Genomic DNA, 25,022 nt, shown 5'->3' on the forward strand with positions numbered 1-25,022 from the left:
AAATGAAAGCAGTTAGGGAGGAGCTGGTTCCCCTGTAGGAGCAGGACACTGGCAAAGTGGGGCCTGTGGGCATGTTTCCCTGAGCCCCCATTGATAAGCAGTTGAGTGGACTAAGCTTCTGGTTTATGAGGGGCTGTGTTCACTGAAAACTCTTTGACATTTCTTTTGCTACCTAGTTCATCCTCCAATGAGCCCTGAGGAATCAGAGACAGGCTTGGGAGGGGTGGGCTCCTCAACCCACTGGCCATTTATAAGCCCTTCCCTTCCGAACTCATGGAGATGGAGACTGGCAGTTGGGCTCTGGGGGTCCAGGCCCATAGTTACATTGGGTGGCCTGTGGCTGGTTTGGCAGGGAACTCTCCCTTATCCCATATGGAATTGTTTTTTCTCTGCTGAGAGGCATAAGCTTTGGGGCTCATTATTTATGGGATCTGTAGAGATTCTTAAAAAACACTGATACACTGCCCCACTAGAGCGAGGGTGTGAAGCTGGCCGGGGCCTAGGTCCAGGGCAGTTCTGATACCAAAGGGTCCTGGAAAGGAGGAAAAGCTCTCCCTAGGGTTGAGCACAAGCTGCCTCATCCACTTCACCAGGGGGCCTGGCTGGAAAGGGAGAGGGCCAGCCCTCCTCAGAGAGACCCTATGTACCTCAAATGCCAAATCTACTACTGAAGAGCTGGGTTCTCACATAGGGTGAACAGGTGTCCCCTCAGTTCACTGGTCCAAGAGTCCTAGCAGGGCTGCTGTCCCATGATCACCGCCTCCCTCTAATCTGTAGAAGGGAGACTGCTCTGAGACCCGCTCTGGGAGGGGACTGCTGCAGGAAGCTTTGAGAATCACAGAAGCTAGGGTCCCACCACAGGGACTTGGGCACAAGGCTGGGTGCCCTGGGGAGACACATGAGTGACATGGGATGGCCCTTTCCCCCCTAGAAGTCTGCAGTGTGGCCAGAAAGATAAGGATACCTCAGCTGACACCAGGCAGGGTGTCTGATGGATGGGCACAGGAAGTGGCCTATGCTAGGGGGACAGGGGACTGGCTGCTCAGCTGAGACTGCAGGGCATGGTTTGGGTCTAGGCCCTAAGCATGGAACATTCCAGCAGAAATTCCAACAGAGCCTTGAGGGAGGTCCCCCAGAAGACAGCCCAGGAAGAAATCAGTCAGACCTTTTCAAATCCACAAGAGAATGGAGGGTAGCACGGTGGGGGATGACACTGGGGGATGATGTGCAGGAGGAGGACTGGGGGCAGCTGGGGTGGCTCCTGCCTGAAATCATTAAAGGGATGGCAGGGAAGCTTCTGGAATGGGGGCAGGGCATGTGTGGGCCTGAGACAGGCAGAAGCATCTGGGCTGAGCCTAAAGAAAAGGAACTTTTCTTTACTCAGTCCCCACTCTGCCTTTCCCCTGGATGGAAGGGACACTTTGCAGGTGGCCACGTATGGGACAGTAGACACCAGGGCCAGAAGACAGAACCAAGAGAAAGCAGCTTCCCCATGTGGGTTGAAGACATCTGCTTTTGGGAGAGGATGAGCCAATGGACATGACTGGACTGTTCAGGGTGCAACTATGTATCCTGCTCACAGAGGGCCTGAGGCAGCGCCCCTCAGCACCGCAACCAGGAAACCACAGGGTGCAGTCCCTGCCCAGTGGCACGTAGCTGCCCAGCATGAAGGACAGTCATTCAGGAAGGGCTCTGATGCCTTCCCGTCTGCTCTGGCTTTGGGGAGCTGCCTTCCCCTTCATGAACGTGTCTAACCCACGGGGCAACACAGGGCCTGGCTGAAAGCGGAAGATGTGAGGACGGATGCTGAGGGCCGCTCCTCCAAGACCAACAGTGCTCTGAGGCGACACCCATCATGCCTTTCTTTACCTTGGCAAGCTCACACCCCCACCTAAATATAGATGCTTTCGCAGGATGGGCATCTGCCTGCTGCCGCAGAATCGGCGCAGCCCAACTTCCAGCAGGCGGGCACAGTGTTAAGACTCTAGAAGCTTTTCACTCCATGCCATTGGAATCTCGCGTTCCTTTCTCATTCAGACTGAACATCTCCTCTGCAGGTGAGGGTGACAGATGGCAGGGCCCGATGGGCAGGGGGGCATAGCTGTGCCAAGTACATGGGTCGGCAGCTCTCCCCTGGGAAGGAGGAGAAGGCAGTTTCCTGCTGGTCGGTACTTTTCCAGCAGCACAGCTCAGAACTGCCAACATTCTGGACTTTTCCTTCACGGCTGCACATTTCTGACAGGGGGAAACTCGGGCCTCAGGATGAGCTCCAGGGTTTTAAAAACTGGCCATAACCTGAAAGTGCTTACATTTTTAAGAGCAAAAATGGATAAGGTAGTTCACTTCTCTTAATATTTTTTAAAGCCCATTTTATAAACAATTCTGAGTTTTCTGCTTCTAGTTTTTCATTTTCTTTCTGTTTGCTGCTAAACAAGAGGTGCTGAGTTCAAAGGCTGTATTTTGGTTAACAGAAAAGCCAAGTACAACGGAGCCTTCAAAAATAACACCTTTAAAGACTCAATCGCCTTTGTGTATTCCCTCCCACCTCATCTATTTTCCCAGAAAGCAGATTTTAACGACAGTTCTTAGTCGTTTCAGTGAAGAGTTCCTGCTTTCATGTGTTTTTACATTATTGCTATTTTTACAGATCAGAGATGCTTCACAGCAGTTCCACACTACCCAGAGAAGAAGGTAAATGAAAGTTCATGCTGTGGACATCAGACCCAGACAGAATAACAGAAAGCAAGCTAATGGATGGGCCTGCTTTTTATAAAATCACACTAAAAACCACTTTATCTTTCTTAAGAAATTATTGCAAGCTGGACTAGGAGGAAAAAAAAATCACTCCAGAGGAGGTTTACAATAGAAATAACCACTAAGAGAGCATTTTCTGTGTTTTCATTGGCACGGGTCTCGCCGAGTGTAGATGAGCTCTCACAGGGATGATGAGAGGGAGCCGGGAGCAGGGTTGGAGTTGAACAGCTTGGCGTGGCCACCCTGAGAAAGCAAATGCCTGGCCAGACAGCCGTCCAGTCCTGGCTAAGTCCTCAGTCCCCGCTCGGCCCGCAAGCTCCCCTCCAGGCTCCGCTCTGGGCCTTCCTTCCAGTGGTTTCTCCTCAGGCTGGGACCACTTCTCTGCCTCCCTGCGTCCATGAAGACCTCTGGGTTAGCATCCTAGTCCTTGCCTGCAGGGAGCCAGCACAGACACGGGCTGGGTGGTAGTGCAAGGGCAGATGAACATGACGCAGGTCCTCCTTCTAAGTGTTTTTACTCTCAACAAAATAACTAATTTTTACCAATTGCCAGGCTGCATTTCAGGCGCTGTGCTAACCATGCCTCATATATTACCTAGATCCATCCTCACCACAGGGAATAAGGGTGCTATCGTTAACCTAGTTTCTTGGGAGAGAAGCCTGCGTTCTTCACCACGCATTCCATTTCCCTCTCTGGACCCCCATCTTCCTCTTCCTCCTCTGTACTGGGCCCCAGCACACCACCCTTCTGGTTTACCTGTTGCAGACAATACGTGATGGCCCTTTAAGATCAGCAACTGTACATTAGTTTTGTGTCTGTAGCATCTCACGTGGTGCTTAGCATCAACAGGTGATCAATAAATCATAAGTCATGGCCAAGAAATGTTTGCTGAATGAGCAAATAAAACGATAAGCTTACTCACTTGGCACTGAATCACGCTATTTTCCTCTTACTGTTTTAAATCTCAAGTACCTTGAGGGAGAGAACAGTAGCCCTGCAGTGCCCACCGCCCCACATGGTACCTCCCATAGGCTCAGTGACACACTGGCTAAGTTAAAACAAGGGCTAGCAAAGTGTTTAGAGTTGTGCTTGGCACATAGTAAGTGCTCACAAACCTTAGGTGCTATCATTATCAGCAGAGCATTTCTAAGCTATGTTCTCAGGGAGGCTCTCAGTGAAAACCAATACGCAGAGTTATAGGCCATGTGATCGTTCCCTGGGCTTAAGGAAATTTACAAACACGTGGTGAGGACCTTAGCGCCAGCCCATAACAGACTGGCACACAGGAGGCAGCGGGACGGCTGAGGAAGGAGCTCTGCCTCATCCAACAGGTTCTGAGGTAAGTATCACGTACAAAGTGAGACTCAGGCCCTTTCCTACTCCTCAGCATCGCCCACCTCTCAGGCTAATGACCAGGAGGTTCTTGTCCCCACTACACTATTCTTCGCCTTCCTCTGAGCCCCTGCCTTGGCTGGGTACTCTGTGCAGCACCCTTCCCCTAGAGCAGTGCTTCTCAACCTTCCCAAATGCTGCGACCCTTTAATACAGTTCCTCATGTTGTGGTGACCCCCAACCATAAAATTATTTTCGTTGCTACTTCATAACTGTAATTTTGCTACTACTGTGGATCATAATACAAATATCTGATATGCAGGAGGGTCTTAGGCGACCCCTGTGAAAGGGTAGTTCGACCCCCAAAGGGGTCGTGACCCACAGCTTGAGAACCACTGCCCTAGAGTGCAGGGCCTGCGGCAGGCCACAGGGTTATAGTCTCAACTGTAACCTATTAGCTGAGAGCACCGGGCAAACCAAGAATGTCTCTGTGACCAGACTCCTTCCCCCCACACAGCCATGAAGTCCCCCTGCCCACTCCATAGTCTTAGGGAGATAAACTCAGCAGGGGAGGAAGAGGAAGGCAGCCCTCATCTTAAAGAATAAAACAAGGGTGTGACTGGGGGCAGTGGCTCACACCTGTAATCCTAGCACTCTGGGAGGCCGAGGCGGGTGAATCGCTTGAGCTCAGGAGTTTGAGACCTGAGCAAGAGTGAGACCCCCGTCCCTACTAAAAATAGAAAAACTGGCTTGGCGCCTGTAGTTCAGCAGCTAAGGGCACCAGCCACATACACCAGAGCCGGCAGGTTTGAATCCAGCCCGGGCCTGCCAAACAATGACAACTACAACCAAAAAATAGCCAGGCATTGTGGCAGGCACCTGTCGTCCCAACTACTTGAGAGGCTAAGGCAAGAGAATCGCTTAAGCCCGAGAGTTTGACGTTGCTGTGAGCTGTGATGCCACGGCACTCTACCAAAGGTGACAGCTTGATACTGTCTCAAAAAAAAAAAATAAATAATATAAAAATAAAAATAGAAAAACTAGCCGGCTGTAGTCCCAGTTACTTGGGAGGCTGAGGCAAGAGGATTGTCTGAGCCCAGGAGATTGAGATTGCTGTGAGCTATGATGCCACATCGCTCTACCCAGGGCCACTGAGACTGTGTCTCAAAAAAAAAAAAAAAAAAAAAAAAGAGAGAGAACGAAAAACAAACAAAAAAGAGTAAAACAAGTATGAAGAAATTTCTTCATTTTTAAGAATTACTCAAGAGAGAAAGCTCCTGGCCCAGTGGGGGTCAGGCGATCTCAGAGGAGGGCGCATTTCACCATGAAGTCTAGGCTGGGTACTGGTTAGAAAGAATTTGGGTTTTTCTTGCATCTTCTCAACTAAAGCAAATCATTACTTCCCAATTCAGCATATAAATTTCTCAAGAGCTGCCGAAGAAGATCTGGGAGCTGCTCCCCGCCAAGATGCAGCTCAGATCATCATGGCTGTTCAAATTCAGAAGGTTGCATTTCCTAAAGAACACATCTCAGAGTGTGGACTGGCAGCGCTGAGCAGCACGGGCACTGCGCACGCACGGTAGGCCCAGCACTCGCTCTGCCTAGAGCATGCTGCTGCCTGCAGGGCCTTGCTCTCCCCGGGAGCCGCTCTGACAAATGCATTAATTGTTCAAAGCAGACAGAGTTTGTTTAGTCATGTCTGCTAAGGTGGGAAGGGTATTACAGCACATCTGTGCCGGCTCTTTCTGCCTGGGTCATCTGGTTCTCAGGCCTGCCTGAAACCCACCGTCCTCCAGCTAAGCACGGGGAGGTGTCCTCACGAAAGCCAAGGGCATCCCTAATCCTAGGAGATCTACACACACATATACTCACTCACTCCTCTAGACTGAAAAGGAAGAAGTGAGAGAGAAGTCACTGGGCCCCTCCTTTCTCAGGCTGGTGGTGCCGCTGGGTAAGATGAGGGCAAAAGAGCCAGGTGCCTCCTGAGACAGAGAGCCCTCTCAGGTTGAGACACCTACCTCCTGGTCTGTTCTGTTCTGTCCCTTACACTGCCACCAAGATGATGTGCAGGGTGCCTTTGCCACGCACCCAGCTGAGGCTGAGACCAGGACACTGACAACCAGATGAGATGCCAGATGAAGAAAAAGACACCAGGAAGTTCCCCGTTTTACTGGCTGTGGCCGTTACGAGCCAGGTGATATTGCTGACGAGCTTCATCAAAGTTCATGGTGGTGAGGATAATGCCACACACTTATACTTACAAGTCTTCCTCATGAAAACAAGCCCTCGACCTGGCTGACAACCAGACCAATTCCTGATTTTGACTCATCATGTGACTAACACTGAAAACAATTCTGTTATCTAAAACCTTGTATTTGAGAACATGTAATAAATGTCTGGCCAGGCACAGTCTCTCACCCCTGTAATCCCAGTGCTTTAGGAGGCTGTAGAGGGAGGATCACTTGCGGCCAGGATTTCAAAGCCAGCCTGGGCAACATAGTGAGACCCCCCCATCTCTTAAAAAAAAAAAAACAGCAAGATATGACGGGTGCCTGTTGTCCCTTCTACTTGGGAGGCTGAGGTGGGAGGATCACTAGAGCCTAGGTGGAGTCTGAGGTTGCAGTGAGCTATGACACCACTGCATTCTAACGTGGATGACAAGGCAAGACCCTGTCTCTAAAATATAAAACAAAATAAAATAAAAACATTATCTGTCCACTATACCACTTGGGGTGGAAGAGGCCGTATTAAGCAGCTTCTTTGCATTGCTGTCCCTAAATTTCATTGTGTCCCCCACCACAATCTGCATTCAAAGAGGACTACCTTTAAATAGATATATATTTAACGTCTTTTTTTACATTTTTTATTTTTTTTTTGTAGAGACAGAGTCTTACTTTATGGCCCTCGGTAGAGTGCCGTGGCCTCACACAGCTCACAGCAACCTCCAATTCCTGGGCTTAAGGGTTTCTCTTGCCTCAGCCTCCCGAGTAGCTGGGACTACAGGCGCCCGCCACAACGCCCGGCTATTTTTTGGTTGCAATTTGGCCGGGGCCGGGTTTGAACCCGCCACCCTCGGTATATGGGGCCGGCGCCTTACTGACTGAGCCACAGGCGCCGCCCCTTTACACATTTTTTTAATCAACATAATTTTAGTGTTCTGTGGAAGTTCAACTATAGGTTCAAGTGTGCCATGAGATAAAAAAGGTTGAAAAACACTGGTTTAGGGCGGTGCCTGTGGCTGAGTAGGGCGCCGGCACCATATACCGAGGGTGGCGGGTTCAAGCCCAGCCCCGGCCAAACTGCAACAACAACAACAAAAAAAATAGCCGGGCGTTGTGGCAGGCGCCTGTAGTCCCAGCTACTCGGGAGACTGAGGCAGGAGAATTGAATAAGCCCAGGAGTTGGAGGTTGCTGTGAGCTGTGTGATGCCACGGCATTCTACCGAGGGCAATAAAGTAAAACTCTGTCTCTACCAAAAAAAACATTGGTTTAGAGTGAGCCTCTGAGTGAGGATCTGTAGAGTAATATGTGAAAATACGAGTAGATGAACATGGACATGGATGCTTGGAAATTCTACTTGCTTTCTTCCAGGTTCTGGACTCTCTTACAACTACTTGAGGCTTCATGGCTAGTAAGTGAGGAGATGATAATGTCAAATGCCTATGTAATTAATATACTCGATTCCTAGGGCTACTATAATAACTATTATGGTGCAAATGTCTTTGAAGTAAAATAATTTGTCTTTCTGGGTAGATGCCTAGTAATGGAATCGTGGGATCAAATGGAAGGCCTACTTTTAATTCTTTAAGAATTCTCCATATTTCTTTCCATAAGGTTGTATGAGTTTGCAGTCCCAGCAGCAGTACAGAAGTGGTTCCTTCTTCTCCACATTCACGCCAGCATCTATGGACTTGGGACTTCGTGATATGGGCTAATCTCACTGGAGTAAGGTGATAGCAAATTGTGAGGTAGTTAGCGGAAATATAGAACATACGGGGTTTGTTTCCGTGTTGTCTTACATATCTGTTCACTTATATGGAATGGTGTGTGTTTGTTTTGGAGACGGAGTCTTGCTCTATTCCACTGGCACTGGCTAGAGCGCAGTGGCATCATCATAGCTCACAGCAACCTCAAACTTCCAGGCTCAAGCGATCCTGCCGCAGCCTTCCCGGCAGCTGGAACTCCCAGTATACAGAGCTTTTAATGATCTGCAAGGTAAAGAGCCTCACCTGTTAGACGACAGGACAGCAGGGATGTGCTAAGGACTCGGAATGCCTGGTATCTATTAATGAGTCAAAAACAGACTATACGTTCCTTACCAGAATCCTTCTGCTTTCCTAAGAAACACGAAGCAGCTGCCAAAATGTTCCGTTTTTGTACAGAACTTTTGTGTATCTATAATATGCCATAGTGGAAGGGAAACCCCAAATCCCATCTTTCAGAATTCCAATCCAGGTTTCCCAGTGGTAACGGGAAGAACAGGCTGAACTTTTCTGTTGGCGGCAGGAAGTGCCACCTCCTTCCAGCTTCTGTGCTTCAAATTCATCTTTAAGTCATAGCACCGCTAACTGAAGGGAGCCTGCCAGGTAGACAGAGGAAGGGGCCCCCAGAACAGTGGAGAGATGTGGGGTTGCTTTTGACGGAGATCTCCATGAGAGAAAAGCAGAGAATGTTTCCAGCTGCTTTTGAACTGAGACTTTAAAAAATTGTTTTGTCTGTTTTGGCCTGGGGCTGCATACTTGAAATGATAAAAGCCGTTCTTTCAACTCAACTTTAAATCATAGAGTTCCTACAGCTAGTGTCAACATGCAAAGTGCTTATGGCTCTAGAGGAAGGAGTAGGGGCTGGGCCCGGACCATGAAGTGTTGCAGTTAGTACCAGATAAGTGGAAACAGAAGATTCTGTGTCCAACCCAGGGCCCCTCTCCCCATCCCTTGCCATGAGTTTGGCTGACTTCCCCCCCACTTTCCTAGTTTTTCCATGTTAGCTGGATTTAGCAACTGCTGTTTTGGCTATAATCAGAGATCAAGTGTGGTGTAACTATTCTAACATCACAAGGTAGCAGCTATGTTCCAGCCGACATTTTAAAACCTTTGTTGCTTGCTCAGTGCCAATATTCTCTAAAGTATGTGAAAGGAAACACTTCCTCTAGAGTATGTGAAAGGAAATCAGCACCAGGGCAACACTGTAAATCAGGTTCTGTGAAACCCCAGCCCTCCCAAAGGCAAATCATGTTGAGGGCTCCCTGCAGAATGGTACTGCAGACGTCCCCATTACTTTAAATCAAATACTTCAGCATACTTCACCTCTGCTTGAAGATGACTGGTCGCCCCAGAACAAGACACACACACGGTAAAAGTTAAAAATAAACCTCCCCTTTTCTCTCTAGGCTAGAAAGGCTGGGGACAGGCTAGATAGGTGAGCTACCAAAATGGGGAGCGAGATAATCTCTGGCTAAGAATTTTATGAAGATCATTTTAATAGAACTGAACAGTCCCTACTACTCCCCTGTCCCCTCACTGTCCTGCAAAGAATAAGGAAAGATGGAGAGGTACTTATTTTAGTTGACAGGCCAAGTATTTACAAAAAAAAAAAAAGAAAAGAAACCATCCTAACTTCTCATTGATCCTTACAACCTGGGGATGTTCTCAGGAATGACTTGGGTTGAGCTGGATTACAAGTGCCCAGTGAAGCATTTCCTGTATGACACAAAACGATGTTATTAACATTTATGAGGCAATTTACAAAGTGTATTCACATATTACCTCATTAGTCCCTCTGGGACGCCATAAATATTAGTGTATGAGGAAACAAGGCTGAGAAGAAAACTGACGGGTCTGCTGCCCCATGGTTGGGAAGTGTAGCTCACATTTATTCCATTCTAGACCCAGAGCTGTCTACTGATTTGTGAAAAGGAGTCTTCAGGTACTGAATCAGAACAGCATGCATCTTCACAGCCTGCCTGTGGCCACGGGCTCACAGAAGCCTACACTTTTAGGGTCTGGAACACACAGGAAGCACTTAGCCAGCTGGTCTGAAACAGGACTTGTGTGAACTAATTATACGGAATTGCCCACTAAAAGCTCTTAAACTTGGATGCATCATTTTGATATAAATGAGTATTAGAATTTTAGTTTAAACTCCACAGCTAATTATGTCTGCTGCCTTGGGGCATGACACCTGGGCGAGCCCCTCCTGGCCCACCTCCTGGTGAGTCACTCAGGTGGCCTGCAGAACTAGACATCGCAAGGCTCATTGCCTGTCTGACTGATCAATAATTCATGAGTTCACTTAGGAATTCCCCAGTCTCCTTAGCAAGCACAGAATCATCTTTCAAATTACTGTAAACCTGTAGTTTGGGAGAAAGGAGAGAAAATACAAGAGGTGGGAAGTTCTAAAACCACACAACTCCTGGCGTTAGCACAACTGGGTTCCTTGACACTCCATCAAAGAGATTGGCCTGTCTGTGCTGTGGGCTTAACTCTTCCCCAGGAATGCTCCAAAGAGAAGACAGCTAGATGAAAGGAGAATGAACTTGAGAGGCAGAAAAATCTCCTCCTCCCAATAATCATCTTATCATGCTGGGTCAAGAGCCTGAGTTCTAGGAATGAACTGATCTGAAAGAGAACCCTGGCCTGGTCACTTGTTAGCTGATGACATGCGGGCAAGTCACTTACACTCTGTCCCTTGGTGTTCCTGTTTATAAAATGAGGCTAACAATGCTTCACAGGGCGGTGGTGAAGACTGATGACATAATTTCCTACAGTACCTGCAGGCACCTGAATATTTCATTGACTTTGTTACGGTTGTTGTCAGCAGCAGTAACCTAGGGTCACTCAATGTCCCAGTAACTCCCCCGGGAGCTTCCTGTGTGCCTGGGCAATGCTGACCCCACTGCAGGCCCTGAGAGCAGAGTAGAAACTCCTGTGTCAGAAGTCTGCAGTGTCCCCCATTTAGCTGGCTCCTTCCCCCACCCTGTCATCCTCTGTGTCTAGAACACCTGCCTATTCCTCCTCACCACCACCTGCCCCTAAGCCCTGGGTTTGTGAGTCACCCTCTGTGACACTTCTCTCAGCCACCCTCTCCCGTGCCAGCCCCAGCCGCCCTCTGGTTCCCTCCAGTCTTTGTCAGCATCTGGCAGGCACAACCTTCGCTTTCAGACATCACAGCTCTGTGCAGTGCTGGACTTCCCGACTCATGATTGCACTTAGCGCTCTGCAGATCAATTATCTCATGGCCTATCACCTGTTTAGACAGTGTTCCAACATTGTCGTCAGGCAGTCATTTTTACCATCATCCTCATGTCACAGAAAGGGAAACAGGGAACCCAACAGTCTACACGTGTCCACTTTGCTATCTCTCCCAACATTCCCATGTGTGTAGTAGGAGCAGCGGCTACCCCTGCTATGCTAACACGGCAGCCTTAAGTGCTAGGCAAGGCTCACTAGCCCCGTGGAGAAGACTCACAACCACCTGTGCCAGGGAGGATGTGAGGTAGAGGGGGGTGTGGACTCTTACTAAATGTTGACTTATTTATTATTATTACTACTAAACACTGATGTTTTTAAGAGGAGGAAAAAAAAATCACTTCCCAAACAGTGTTGGTTACTGACAAGCCAACGCCCAGATCCACAGACAAGGTCTATGACCACATGACAAAGACCTGCTGCGAGGTCAAGGGCGAGCTCAGAAGTGTGTAGTGTACACACAGAAGCTCTGCCTCACCACGTGCTTGCTGTCTGCTTTGGACCTTTTCCTCTGCTGTCTGTGAGATCCTCCTGGGCCAACAGTGTCTTCACATCCCTATGTCCCCAGCCCATGTGGTATAGTGCCTGGCACAGGAACCATTATAATAATAATTATTATTATTTTAGAAACATGGCCTTGGTGTCTCCCAGGCTGAAGTGCAGTGGTGCAATCATAGCTCACTGCAGCCTTGAACGTCTGGGCTCAAGTGATCCTCCCACCTCAGCCTCCTGAGTAGCTGGGACTACAGGCCTGTGCCGCCATGCAGGGTCTCACTATAGAACCCAGGCTGGTCTTGACTCCTGGCCTCAAAGCAGCTATTATTAGCAGCCAAAACAGCCACTGGGTTAGCAAGTACTGCCAAGCTGTAAGCCAAAAGCTTTATGGGGATTATAGCTCTTTACTCTTCAAAATATCCCTCAAAACAGGGGGAAAGGGATGTATCATCTCCACTTGTTTACTGAGTGAATAAACACAAGGAAGACAGTGGCCCTTCAGACATTCTAGTTCTCAAGTCAATTCTAAGAACAGCATCAGAGCAAAGTTTGAGTAAGATGCACTAACCAGAACTATTCTGCTGAGGAAACACAGGATCTGAAATAATTACCTTCATCTATTTATTTCCTCATCATTATAAATGAGGATTATAATAGTATCTGAGTTCCTTCCACGGCATCAGATAGCTGTTAGTTTTTCTTAGTATCAGGAAACTCATGGCTATAAACATTGAACTTTATTTCTTCTGCTGGTTTAAAAAATGTTTTTAGGATAAGGTCAGAGCTTCAGAGGCTATAGTATTTTCAAATAATAATAGCTTACTGGCCAGGGGATTTGCACTCTGGGAACTCTGGCAAGTTGAAGTATCAAAATTAAAATTTGGGATAAAAAAAGTTTGACGCTCAATAAAGGACAGTGCTGTAGTCTATTTATTTATATGAGTGGGGCTTTAAAAAATCTTGATGAAAAATTTTATTAGATTGGAATTACAGAGCTGGAAGGGAAGTCTGAGATCAACAGGTCTTTTCTCTTCATTTGCCTGCTGAGAAATGTTGGGCCAAGAGAGATTAAGATTGATTCTACTGTTTACCTTACCATTTAAATTCAATACTTTAAGAAATACTTGTTAAAATTCAATGAAAGTTATTCTCTTAATTAGCTACACTGGCTTTTCAGCTCATATCAAGTTTTTCTCTGTGCTTCCATAAGCCCCAACTGTCGGTTTGAGCATGGACCACTCAGGGAATGCAAAGGGTGTCAAATGTTTCTTTTAGAATCTAACAATCCCCAGATGTCCATCCATATTCCAGGTTCTGGTTGAAGTCTCATGTAGCAAAGAAAGAGCAGTTAACAAAGGGTGATTTGCAATGAGATTGTGCCTGCCCAGGGTTTTCAATACAGGTTTTCAATACAAAGTCTCAAACTTGGCACTTAATATCCTCACAGCAGGGTTCTAATCAATCTTCTAAAGCCTTATTTCACTTTTCCAATTCTTCCTCTGCCAATAATTTGTCCTTCTCTTTGTGAACGCTCCCCTCAAATACGCAGTGTCATCTGAAGAAAGCACCACAGTCCGCCCTTCTCTCCCCCATCCACCACCATCCAACCAATCTCTAGGGCTGCAGATTCTACCTTCTCAATAGGGCTCGGACTCCTCTGCTTCCTCCCACCTGCTCTTCTCAGGCCCCTGCCTTCTCTGACCTGGACTCCTGGAGCCAGCCTGATTATCTCCTATCTGTCCTCCATGGGCAGCCACCTTTCTGAAGCATGTTCAAAACTCTCCTCTTCCCTGCGTGGCTCTCAATGTGCAGTATCGTCACGCAGCTGGCAAAGCCTTTCATGACCTGGACCTGGAGCTGGCCTGTGCCTTGGACTCACCGCCTGATCCAGCTCTGCTGTGCGGCTTCCAGGTCACAGATGTTTTTTTCTACTCTCCTCTTTGGGCCCTTACATATGTCATTTCTGTAGCTTGGAATGTTCTTCCCCTTTCTTTCTCTTTGTGGCCACACTTGAGAGGTGCCTCTTCCTCTCAAAAGCCCCGAGGGCCAGGAACTCCCTCCTTAATCTGGATGTCCTTTATCTCAGCCTGTCCCCTGTCACCTGGACCAGAGAGATCCTTAAGGACAGGGACCGATCAGGTGATCCACCCACCTGAGTCTCCCAAACCGTCAGGATTCCAGGCACGAGCCACCAGGCCTGGCTGCTCATTTCTTTTTATTATGCAACAGTATTTTATTGTCTGGATGCGCCGCAGTTTGTTTATCCACTCACCTACTGAAGGAAATCTTGGTCGCTTCCAAGTTTTCCCAATTATGAAGAAGGCTGCTAGAAATATCAAGTGCAGGTCTTTATGTAGATATTAGATAAATTGATTTGAATAAATTCCAAGGAGCACAATGTCCAGGTTGCAAGCTAAGAGTGTATACAGTTGCATAAGCAACTGCCGGCTGCCTTCCCACGCGCTGCACCACTCTGCATCCCCCCAGCGATGAACAGGAGCTCCCGCTGCTCCACCTCCTCGCCAGCATCTGGGGTCAGCGTTTTGGATTTCGGCCACTCTAACAGCTGTGCAGAGGTGTCTCACTGCTGTTATTTGCAATTCCCCAAGGACATATGATGATGAGCTTCTTTTTGTATGCTTAATTCCTCTCAGTTTGTCTTCTTTGGTTAGCTAGGGAAGTATTCATCTCATCTCAGAGCCCCCAGAACCTAACAGAATGGCTGGCACAGAGTGGGTGCTCAACAAACCTTCGCTTCGGAACTGTGTGCCATGTTGATGGGGGAGGGAACGTGAGGGGCCCCCGAGACACTTCCTGCCTTCATCCTGCCCTTCCACACTCTATGATTTTGCCACACGGTCTACCTGCCCATCAAAACAGTTGAGGCTTCTTGCAACCAGCAGCATCCTATGCTGGCTTCAAGCCACCAATGCATTCTTTTGTCAACTTCTCTTGTGGTCTAGACAAGAGAACTTTGCCTTAGTCCAATAAGAAATTTACTGTTTTATCCCTCATTAAATTGTACACATGCTCTTTGAGGGAAAGGGCCCATTGTACACACTTACAAAAATAATTATTTTAAAAATTCACACAGGGTAAAACTGACTTGCCTTCTGCATATGTGGACAGTTCTGGGAGTCTCCGCACGTGTGTGTGACGTCGCCACCCCCCCCCCCCCAATGTTGTTCCTCTCCCCGTGACTGAACATCAAGACAGCTTGAGTAGGACTGCAGGCCCCTCTCAGGACACTACCACACTGAAGAGTGGCACATTTTACCACATGGCTTTTCATGAATTAAAGCTAAAATTTAATCTATAGTAAATCTTCTCAGGAACAAAGTGTTTTAAAACCTAGACCAGATATACTTGACTGTTTTTCTTGTTTAAAACATTCTTTTCTTTCTTCCCATTCTCCTGCGATACGCCAGCAACCTGATCAAATTCTTCTCTCTCATACAGCCCAAAGCCCACATTAACCTCTCTGTTCTCTTTGTTGGTGCACTTAATCCTGCACCGTGACACAGAAGCATGATAATTAGTCACAGTGCTGTCCTGTTTTTTTCAAGGGGACTGTGGTTCTTCATAGGGACCAAGCCTTTTATTTTTACTTCTCCTTGTGGGTAGCAAAGTGCTAACCCACGGGCTTAACTCACATGTGCCCGAAGGCTCTTGATGGCCGTGCCCTACGTGTATCAGGCCACTGTCAACAACAGAAACAGAAATGCAGGGACAACTTTCTGAACCTGAGTCATCTGAACAGCTGGTGGCTTACTTGACAGAATCATGTCCAGTTGGCTAATGTAGGCAGTGTAGAGGGCAGTTCACTGTGGGTAACGAGAGTGGGCTGCGTTTCCTGGAATAGGCAGCCACGTTTCATGTCTCCCTTTTCCAGCAGGAAAATCACCAATGTTATCTAAGATCTGACCACAGGAAATGGCTATTGCCCTGAACACAGGTCAGATAGGTATCCCAAGAAAATGAACTGCTTAAAGCCCATCTCGGGTAGCGCCTGTGGCTCAGTGAGTAGGGCCCCGGCTCCATAAATTGAGGGTGGGGGGTTCAAACCCAGCCCCAGCCAAACTGCAACAAAAGAAATAGCTGGGTGTTGTGGTGGGCACCTGTAGTCCCAGCTACTTGGGAGGCTGAGGCAAGAGAATTACCTAAGCCCAAGGGCTGGAGGTTGCTGTAAGCTATGACACCATGGCACTCTACCAAGAGCGACAAAGTGAGACTCTGTCTCAAAATAAAAAAAAAAACCCATCTCCAAAGTTAATTATTCTTCTCTTGAAAATACTGAAATGGGAGGGGAAGAGTCTGCTTTATAGATGAGAGCATGGGCCTAAAAGTCACATTGGCCGGACCCAAATCTTTTTTTTTTTTTAATTAATAAGGACAGAGTCTCACTATTATCCAAGCTAGAGTGCAGTGGCATGATCACAGCTCACCATAGCTTCAAATTCCTGGACTCAGGTGACCTTTCTGCCTTGGCTTCCCAGCGTGCTGGGATTACAGGTGTGTGCCACCATGCCCAGCCTCCACTCAAATCTTGACTATATTTATGCCCTTTGAAGAACAGGGCCCATCGTCCACTTTCTCCAGGTGTGTGATCCTGGGCCAATTATTTCATCTTTTTGAGCTTGACTTTTCCCTACTTACAAACACTAATATTTAAAGAGATATCAGGATTAGATGAGATAGTTCATGTGAAATACTCAACACAGTGCCTTTTTTTTTTTTTTTTTGGACAGAGTCTCACTATGTCACCCTCAGTAGAGGGCCATGGCGTCAAGCTCACAGCAACCTCAGACTCTTGGGCTTAAGCGATTCTCTTGGCTCAGCCTCCCGAGTAGCTGGGACTACAGGGACCCACCACAACGCCCGGCTATTTTTTTGGTTGCAGTTGTCGTTGTTTAGCAGGCCTGGGTCGGGCTTGAACCTGCCAGTCTCGGTGCATGTGGCTGGCGCCCTACTCACTGAGCTCTGGGCACCGAGCCAACACGGTGCTTTCATTCATGGCAGATGCTCATACAATGACAGCTACTATTTTTATTCTTTTGTTTTTATGCTCTCTACCTTTCATAAAGCATTTCAAGTACTGGTATTGATGTCTTACTTCATTTGGTCTTCATAGTTACTCTGAGATAACACATTAATGCTGGGTAAGGGCAGAACCAAAGCTCAGAGAACAGATGTACTTTACTGGTGGCCTGCTTCATGGTCCCCTTGGTCAGGGTGCAGCACGAAGCTCCCGGGTCCTTGACCCTGGAGTGGAACTCTGAGACTGAAAACAGTCCCTTGCTTCTAGTATTTGGTCCAGGAAGTGAGAAAGGCTCTCACCCTCAGGCTGGGTGGAAGCTTGGACGGGCAGGTCAGCTGTGAAGTTAAGGAGATGCTCCAAGCCACTGGGTGCGTGAAGCCAGAGATGGCAGCAAATTATCCGGGGATGCTAACCATTTTAAACACTTACACTTCACTCTATCAATTCTATCCACAAGCCTAGAAGTCTGACTGCCAAAAACAACCTTACTTAAAAACACTATGTAAAAAAGAAGAGCAGAATTAATTTTTGTGTCATGTTGAGAGTTTGCTGTTTTCAATATGAAAACGGGGTAAGGGGGCAGCCCTCCAAAGCAAGCCTCTCCTGGTAGCAGACTTATCCCGGTGGGCATGGGCAGGGAGGAGAGTAGGTGGCTTTGGAGATGGGTGGGACTGGACATCCTCCCAGAAGGCCTGACCAGGCAACCCAGTGTCCGTGTCACTGGGGGTGGAGGGAGAAGAACAGCAGGGCTCAGGGAGGCCCTTTGGTTTAGCAGCAACAATGCTACTTAAGACTTTTTTTTTTTAACTTGGGGCAGGGGTGTGCTTACAGACATAAACAAGAGGTAATAGTATAAAATGTAGGTTCAAGTATGAATGCGGGGAGTTGCTCTGCATAAGACCTAGTGGGGATCTATTTCAAACCAGGCAGCTGGCCCCTGGACTCCATGGCCTGGTGGGCGGGGAAAGTGCCATTCCTGGACACCGATGGGAGAAAGATGATCCTGAAAGGGGGTGAAGATATATGATTTCAGGCAACTCTGTGTCAGGCACGTACCTTTCCTTCTAATTTCTACAGACACCAGCTGGTTGGGGGAGGGGCAGAAGACAGAAGGCAGAAAGGATCTCCCTGCAGGGGAGGAAAACAGAGAGCACTAGAGGGAAGAAACCCTTCTGGGGTCAAAGAAATCAACTTCGAAAGCTTCCATTATAAAAATAGCCATTGGCAAATCCGAGTCTATTTATATCATCTGTCCAAGATCACTATCAGGATCCTGGGCGGAATCACAAGACACAGTAGATAATCCTCCCAAGTATGGGATGCTGGCTGTCTGATTCATGGGAAGACATCTCTGAACCACCGTGGGAGCAACTGAGTCAGGGGATACTGGAGCACTGGCATCAAATGGTGCCCTTACAAGGGGATCTCACTTGGCAGAAACAGGTTCCTGAAAAGTTGGCTCTCAAATGAATTCAATTAACAGAATCATATTTTCCTAGTGAATCACATTTTAAAATTAGAGCTGGAGTGGAGGAGGGGTGGCCAAAAAACAAACTAAAAAACAACTGTGACCCCGAGAGTAACTAAAAAAATCACCCTTAATTCAGCAAACTTTAAAACATCACTTACTTAAAAGGCCATTACAAATGCTCATCAAATAGAAATATTTTTAGCAAAAATGTTTATGCCTATGAAAAAGGAGTTGCACCAGGTTTTGTGGGGGCTACAGGGACCTTGGTGGCTGCCCCTCAGGAGCCCACAATATGGTACTTCAAAGACAAAGACACTGAACGTTCCTGTTGTATCAGGAAAAATCTCTCTCTGGGTTTAGACAAATGCTCATGGCAAAGGCTGGTCTGGCCCTTAAGTCCTATCTGGGTTTGGAACAGGTCTGCTTCCCTCCTGCCAGCAGCAGCCAACCAAGCTGGCCTCTTAGTACTGCTTTCCAAACTCCACGTTTATAAGCAAAAAGCTGTGGGGCGTGTTTATTTAACTAACTTGGAAAGAAAAAAACTAACCCTTGACCTGGGTGCTTTAATAAAATAAGAGTTAAGGTATACTTAAAGCTCTTTGAAAAGTTAAAGGCCTGTATGATTGGGTGGGGGTAGGGAGGTGTATGTGTTGTTATTTTAAACTTTGAAGGGCATTTGCTCAAGGAATATGTTTGTTTGGATGGCTCTCTTGCACACAGAATATGGTCATCAGCAATGGGAGCAGAGACTTTATTTGTTATTAGATCCGTAAATGCAGATCATGGCATACGAAGTTTGTTTTAAGTGAAGAACAAACACTCGTTATGAAAACGTTGGCTCTATACTGACAACGTTGCCAGAAACTATAGGCATAGGCAAAGAATAGGGCAATATTAGTTCAAAATTCGCTCTATCCCTCAGGCGTCACGTGCCTCAGGAACTGGCACCATCCTGGGGGCCTGCCCACAGCTAAGAAGAGTGAGAAACTTCCTGCTGATATCTGTCCTAGACCTGAAGATATACAAAGTACCACAGAGAAAATATGTTTTTTTTTTTGAGACAGAGTCTCAATTATTAACCCTCGTAAAGTGCTATGGCGTCACAGCTCACAGCAACCTCCAAATCCTTGGCCTTAGGCGATTCTCTTGCCTCAGCCTCCAGAGTAGCTGGGACTATAGGCGCCCGCCACAACGCCCGGCTATTTTTTTTTGTTGTTGCACTTTGGCCCGGGCTGGGTTCAAACCCACAACCCTTGGTATATGGGGCTGGCACCCCGTCCACTCAGCCACAGTTGCATATTTTTTTTTTTTTTGGCCGGGGCTGGGTTTGAACCCACCACCTCCGGCATATGGGACCGGCGCCCTACTCCTTGAGCCACAGGCGCCGCCCCACACAGTTGCATATTTTTAAATACATTTTTTGTTCAATTCCACAGTGATGATCCAAGCTGTGACGGGCACTGCTATTTATCCTAATAGCTATTCTCCCCTTTTCCTCTTTACTGTTAGAATTTCCCCAGTTTTGTTTTTTTGTTTTAGCAGCAAGGTAAGAGGCTGCCCAGTTGGGGACTACATTTCCCAGAGTGCCTGACACTCCATGTGGCCAGGCAACTAGCTATGTGGGCCGTGGCCTTGGGCAACTTCCCAGAAGAGTCCTTTAAAGGGAGGACGCCTGTCCTCCAACTTCCCAGAGGAGCCCTTTAAAGGGGAGACGCCTGTCCTCCAACTTCCCAGAAGAGCCCTTTAAAGGGAGGACGCCTGTCCCCCACTTGCTCTCTTCCTTGCTTTCTGCATCTGATAGACTTGGAATTGCTGAGCTGGCTTGACAACACCCAGCAGGGCTTCCTAAACCCAAGGGGTCCATGAACATAATTCAATGGTCTAGAAACTTGGATGGGAAAAAGCTATAACTTTATTTTTATTAACCTCTATCTGAAGTTTAGTATTTCCTTCAGTTATAAAGGAGGGAATAAACCACTGTAGTATCAGCAGTATCCATGACTCTGTCACCAACAGAAATTACAGATATACTTCTTATGGAATTACCTTAGAATTGCCACTAGATTATTTGAAGTATTAATAAAGCACACATTACTATGTCACAAATTTGAGATTAAAAAAATATTTCCATAATTCTATTTCCTTTTGAGAATTTACTGTTTTTAAATTTATTTTTATTACTTTTTGAGATGAAATTTCACTTTGTCACCCTCGGTAGAGTGCCGTGGCGTCACAGCTCACAGCAACCTCAAACCCTTGGGCTCAAGAGATCCTCTTGCCTCAGCCTCCCAAGTAACTGGGACTACAGGTGCCCACCACAACATCTAACTATATATATTTTTTTGTTTTTAGAAAAGGGGTCTCGATCTTGCTCAAGCTGGTCTTGAGCAACCCACCAGCCTCGGCTTCCCAGAATGCTAGGATTATAGGCATGAACCACAGTGCCCGGTTGAGAATTTATTTACTTTTTCCTTTTCTAAAAGAATTTATGAGTATTACACAGGCACAGATGTCTTTCTTTAGGGCAGATATCTAGTAGTGGGATCCAATAATAGGTCTACATTTAGTTCTTTGAGGGATCGCCATTTTACTTTCCCACAGAAGTTGTACTAGTTTGCAGTCCATTGTATGTATGCTCCTTTCTTTCCATATCCACCCCAGCACTTGCTGTTTTGACTTTTGATGACAGCCATTCTCACTGGAGTTGTGGTTTTCACTTGCACTTCCCTGAGGATTAGAGATGTTGAGCATTTTTTCATGTGTTTGTTAGCTATTAGACTATCTTCATTTGAAAAGTTTCTGTTCGTGTCTTTTGCTCATTTTTTAATCAGGTTGTTTGATTTTTTTTTCATGCTGATTTGCTTGAGTTCATCAGATAGACAGCATACAGATATTTCCTCCCATTCTATAGGGCGTCTACTGACTCTCTTGATTGTGTCCTTGGCTGTACAGAAATCTTTTAATTTGATCAAGTCCCATTTGTTTATTTTTTGTTGGTGGTGTAATAACTTTTGGGGTCTTCTTCACAAATTCTTTGCCTACACCAATGTCTATAAGAGTTTTTCAACATTTTCCTGTAGAATTCTTATGGTTTCATGTCTTATGTTTAAGTTTTTTATCCACTATGAATTAGTTTTAATAACTGGTAAAAAAGTAAGGATCTTATTTCAGGCTTTTACACGTAGCTGTCTAGTTTTCCTAGCACTATTTATTCAATAGGGATTCTTTTGCCCAGGATATGTTTTTATCTGCTTCATCAAAAATCACATGAGCATATGAGGGTGGGTTTCATCTCTAGGTTCTCAGTCCTAATCCATAGGTCTGTCTCTTTTTGTGCCAGTACCATGCTGTTTTGGTTACTATAGCCTTGTGGTATAGCTTGAAGTCTGGTAAAGTGATGTCTCCCATTTTGTTCTTATTATATAAGATTGCATCGGCTATTCAGGGTTTTTTCTGCTTCCATACAAAGTGTAGAATTATTTTTTCTAGATCTATGAAAAATGGTGTTGGTATTTTAAAGGCGAATGTGCCGATTTGGTAAATCACTTTGGGTAATACGGGCACTTTAGCAATTGGTACCTGCCGATCCATGAGCAGGATGTGTTTTCCATCTGTTTACATCCTCTGAATTTCCTTCCTCGGGGTTTCATAGTCGTCCCAATAGGGCTCTTTTTCCTCCTTCATTAAATATTTTCCTAGGTTTTGGGGGGTTGTTGCTACTGTGCAAGATATTGCATTTTTGATCTGATTCTTAGCTTGAGTGTTGTTGGCGTAAGGTTAGAAAGCTACTGAGTTAGAGACACTGATTTTGTAACCTGAGATTTTACTGCATTTATTTATCAATTCCATGAGTTTCGTGGTTGAATCTTTGGGGCAAAAAGTTGGTTCTTTGAAAAGATAAGCAAAATAGACAAACCTCTTGCCAGATTAATCAGAAACAGAAAAGAAAGGACTCTACTAAGCTCAATTAAAAAATGAAAAAGGAGAAAATACAATTGATACTATGGAAACACAAAACATCATCTTGAAATACTGTAAGAATCTCTACACTCATAAACTTGCACTAATGGGTACTTCGAACTCATTAACATGACATCTGCAACAGGAGGCAACAGGGGGAAAAAATGTTTCATCTTTTCCAGTGGAGAATAGTTTGTGAAACGAAGAGGGCATTTTATCTGCTTGCTGTGACCAGCGTGTGTACATATAAACCTTAACCCTAACCCTAAAATGCACCACAGATGTGGTCACAGGAACCCAATAACTAGGAAAATGCGGTGAAGGCTATGTTAACCAGTTTGATGAAAATATTCCAAATGGTATATAAAGGGATCCCAGCAGAGTTGACCAGGGTGATCACGGACGTGCAGCTGGCCATCTTGGCCAACATGCTGGGCGTGTCGCTCTTTTTTCTTGTTGTTCTCTATGACTACGTGGCCGTCAACAATCCCAAGAAGCAGGAATGAAAGTGGTGCTTTCTCCGCCCCAGGGTTCCAGGACATAGTCTGAGGCAAGATGGTGGGTGTGAGGGGCCTTCACACTTCACTTCGTCCCTTCTACCCATCACGACATACAAAGCAACTACACCTGGGTTTTTCCAAACAACTTTATTCCCTCAAAGTCTTCCTTAACCCTATGGAACAAGAAGCTGCCACTGAATAGGGCCCAGTGTAGGGGCTGCTTTTTTTTCTACCCCGTCACCCCAATACAAAAATATATAGATTAAAAAAAATGGTATATAAAACCAGCACATTATACCCCATGATTGCATTAATGTACATAGCTATGATTTAATAATAATAATAATAATAATAACAACAAGCCCTGGGCCAGAGCGTTTTATACCCAAATTTTACCAAATCTAAAAAGAACAACTTGTACCTGTACTGCAGAAATTATTCCGTACATTGAGAAGGAAGGAATCTTCCCTAGCTTGGTCTATGAAGCCAATATCACCTTGACACCAAAGCCAGGAAAAGGGACGACAGATCAATATCGTTCATGAATATAGATACGAAAATTGTCAACAAAATCATAGCAAACCAAATTCTGCGGCACATCAAAAAAATTTTTTTTCATCACGACCAAGTGGGCTTTGTCCCAGTGATGCAAGGATGGCTCAAGACACGCAAATGTATACATGTAATTCACCACATACACAGATGTAGAAACAAAGATCACATGATCCTTTAAATTGATGCAGAAAAACATTTGGCAAATTCAGCACCCTTTTATGTTAAGAATGCTTAACAAAATTGGTATAGATGGGACATACCTCAAAATTATAAAGGCAATATATGATAAACCCATAGCCTATATCATACTAAATGAGGAGAAACTGAAAGCATTACTGCTTCAACTGGACCTAGAACCAGCTACGCTTCCCCACTATTCAATGAAGCACTGGAGTCCTGGCTAGAGGAATCAGGCCAGAGAAGGAAATCCAGGGTATCCAAATGGGGAAGGAGAGGTCACTCTATTGCTCCTGGTTGACGTATGATCTTATATCCAGGGAACCCAGAAGATTCAACCATAATAATTGAATTTTAACATAATTAATTTCCTGTGTAACTCTATGTGTTTTACCTTATACGTTTAAAAACATTACTCTGTGAAGTGGTCCACAGATTTTGTCACACTGCCAAAGCGGGCCATGACTCAAAAAACTGCTCTGAATGCTTACCTAAGGAATGGCCGAATAACATTTAGAAACGCAGGCCTGTGGATGACCTCGTAAAGCACAGCCATGCAGTGCTGGACCACTCCTCCAGATCAGGGTGGCCCAACAGCACTTTGTGTGGTGATGAAAACGTTCTGTCTGTGCTTTCTCATACAGTAGCCTCTAACCAAGTAACCACTGAGCACCGAAATGCAGCCAGTGCAACTGAAGAACTCAGTTTATAATTTAATTTGATTTTAATTATTTAAACGGCCATATGTGCCCAGTGGCTACCATACTGGATGGCAGAGCTGTGGACTGTTCTATGAAAGAGAAAAAAAAAATTATATCATGTCTGAACCACTATATTTTGGGGTCTCTCTGTCATAGTACCTTAGCCTTGACCTTAATTATACAGAAACCAACATGGACTGAATTGTAATAAATATACCAGAGAGAAAAGGGACATTTATAGAGAGAGCAAATCAAAACATATGGAAAGTCACCAACTTAAATCAAGATTTGTAAAGGAATTTTCTATTCACAAAGCATTCCATATACATTATTTTACCTAATACCTATACTCCCCCTGTGATTATGATTGACCCCATCTTTCCCCCAAGGGGGTTAAGTGACTTTGCTTAAGTCACAAAGATGGTAGAGCCAGTAGGCAACCCCAGATTTTACCACTACACCAGATACCTTCCAGCTCTCTGAATGTCTCCAGATGGCAGCTGGAAGTGACAAGGCTGCAAAAGACCTATAACTAGCACTTAGCCACCGAAGCGCCTGCCAAAACTTACATCCACTGCCTGAAGGGAACACAAATGTCTGCTAAGTCCTTTTTTTTTTTTTTTTTTTTTTGAGACAGAGCCTCAAGCTGTTGCCCTGGGTAGAGTGCCATGACATCACAGCTCACAGCAACCTCCAACTCCTGGGCTCAAGTGATTCTCTTGCCTCAGCCTCCCAAGTAGCTGGGACTACAGGTGCCCTCCACAAGGCCCAGCTATTTTTGGTTATAGTTGT

The 25,022-nt window shown here is 46.0% G+C and overlaps 2 protein-coding genes across 4 annotated transcripts in view; one reads left to right on the forward strand and one right to left on the reverse strand.

The window, feature by feature from the left end:
* The window catches only part of ATG7 (autophagy related 7), a 273,640-nt gene that overhangs the window by 20,862 nt on the left and 227,756 nt on the right, over window positions 1-25,022 (reverse strand). The window lies entirely within an intron of this gene.
* On the forward strand, window positions 22,654-22,841 carry LOC128592323 (dolichyl-diphosphooligosaccharide--protein glycosyltransferase subunit 4-like). Its single transcript, XM_053600239.1, has one exon. It carries the CDS (start codon window positions 22,654-22,656, stop codon window positions 22,801-22,803), a length of 150 nt encoding a protein of 49 aa, XP_053456214.1. The 3' UTR covers window positions 22,804-22,841.

Source organism: Nycticebus coucang, chromosome 8 (genome assembly GCF_027406575.1).
Source record: "Nycticebus coucang isolate mNycCou1 chromosome 8, mNycCou1.pri, whole genome shotgun sequence".
Lineage (NCBI taxonomy): Eukaryota > Metazoa > Chordata > Mammalia > Primates > Lorisidae > Nycticebus > Nycticebus coucang.

Excerpts from the sequence above, each read along its gene's own strand:
- LOC128592323 (XM_053600239.1), top strand. The coding sequence starts at position 22,654 with ATGGTATATAAAGGGATCCCAGCAGAGTTGACCAGGGTGATCACGGAC.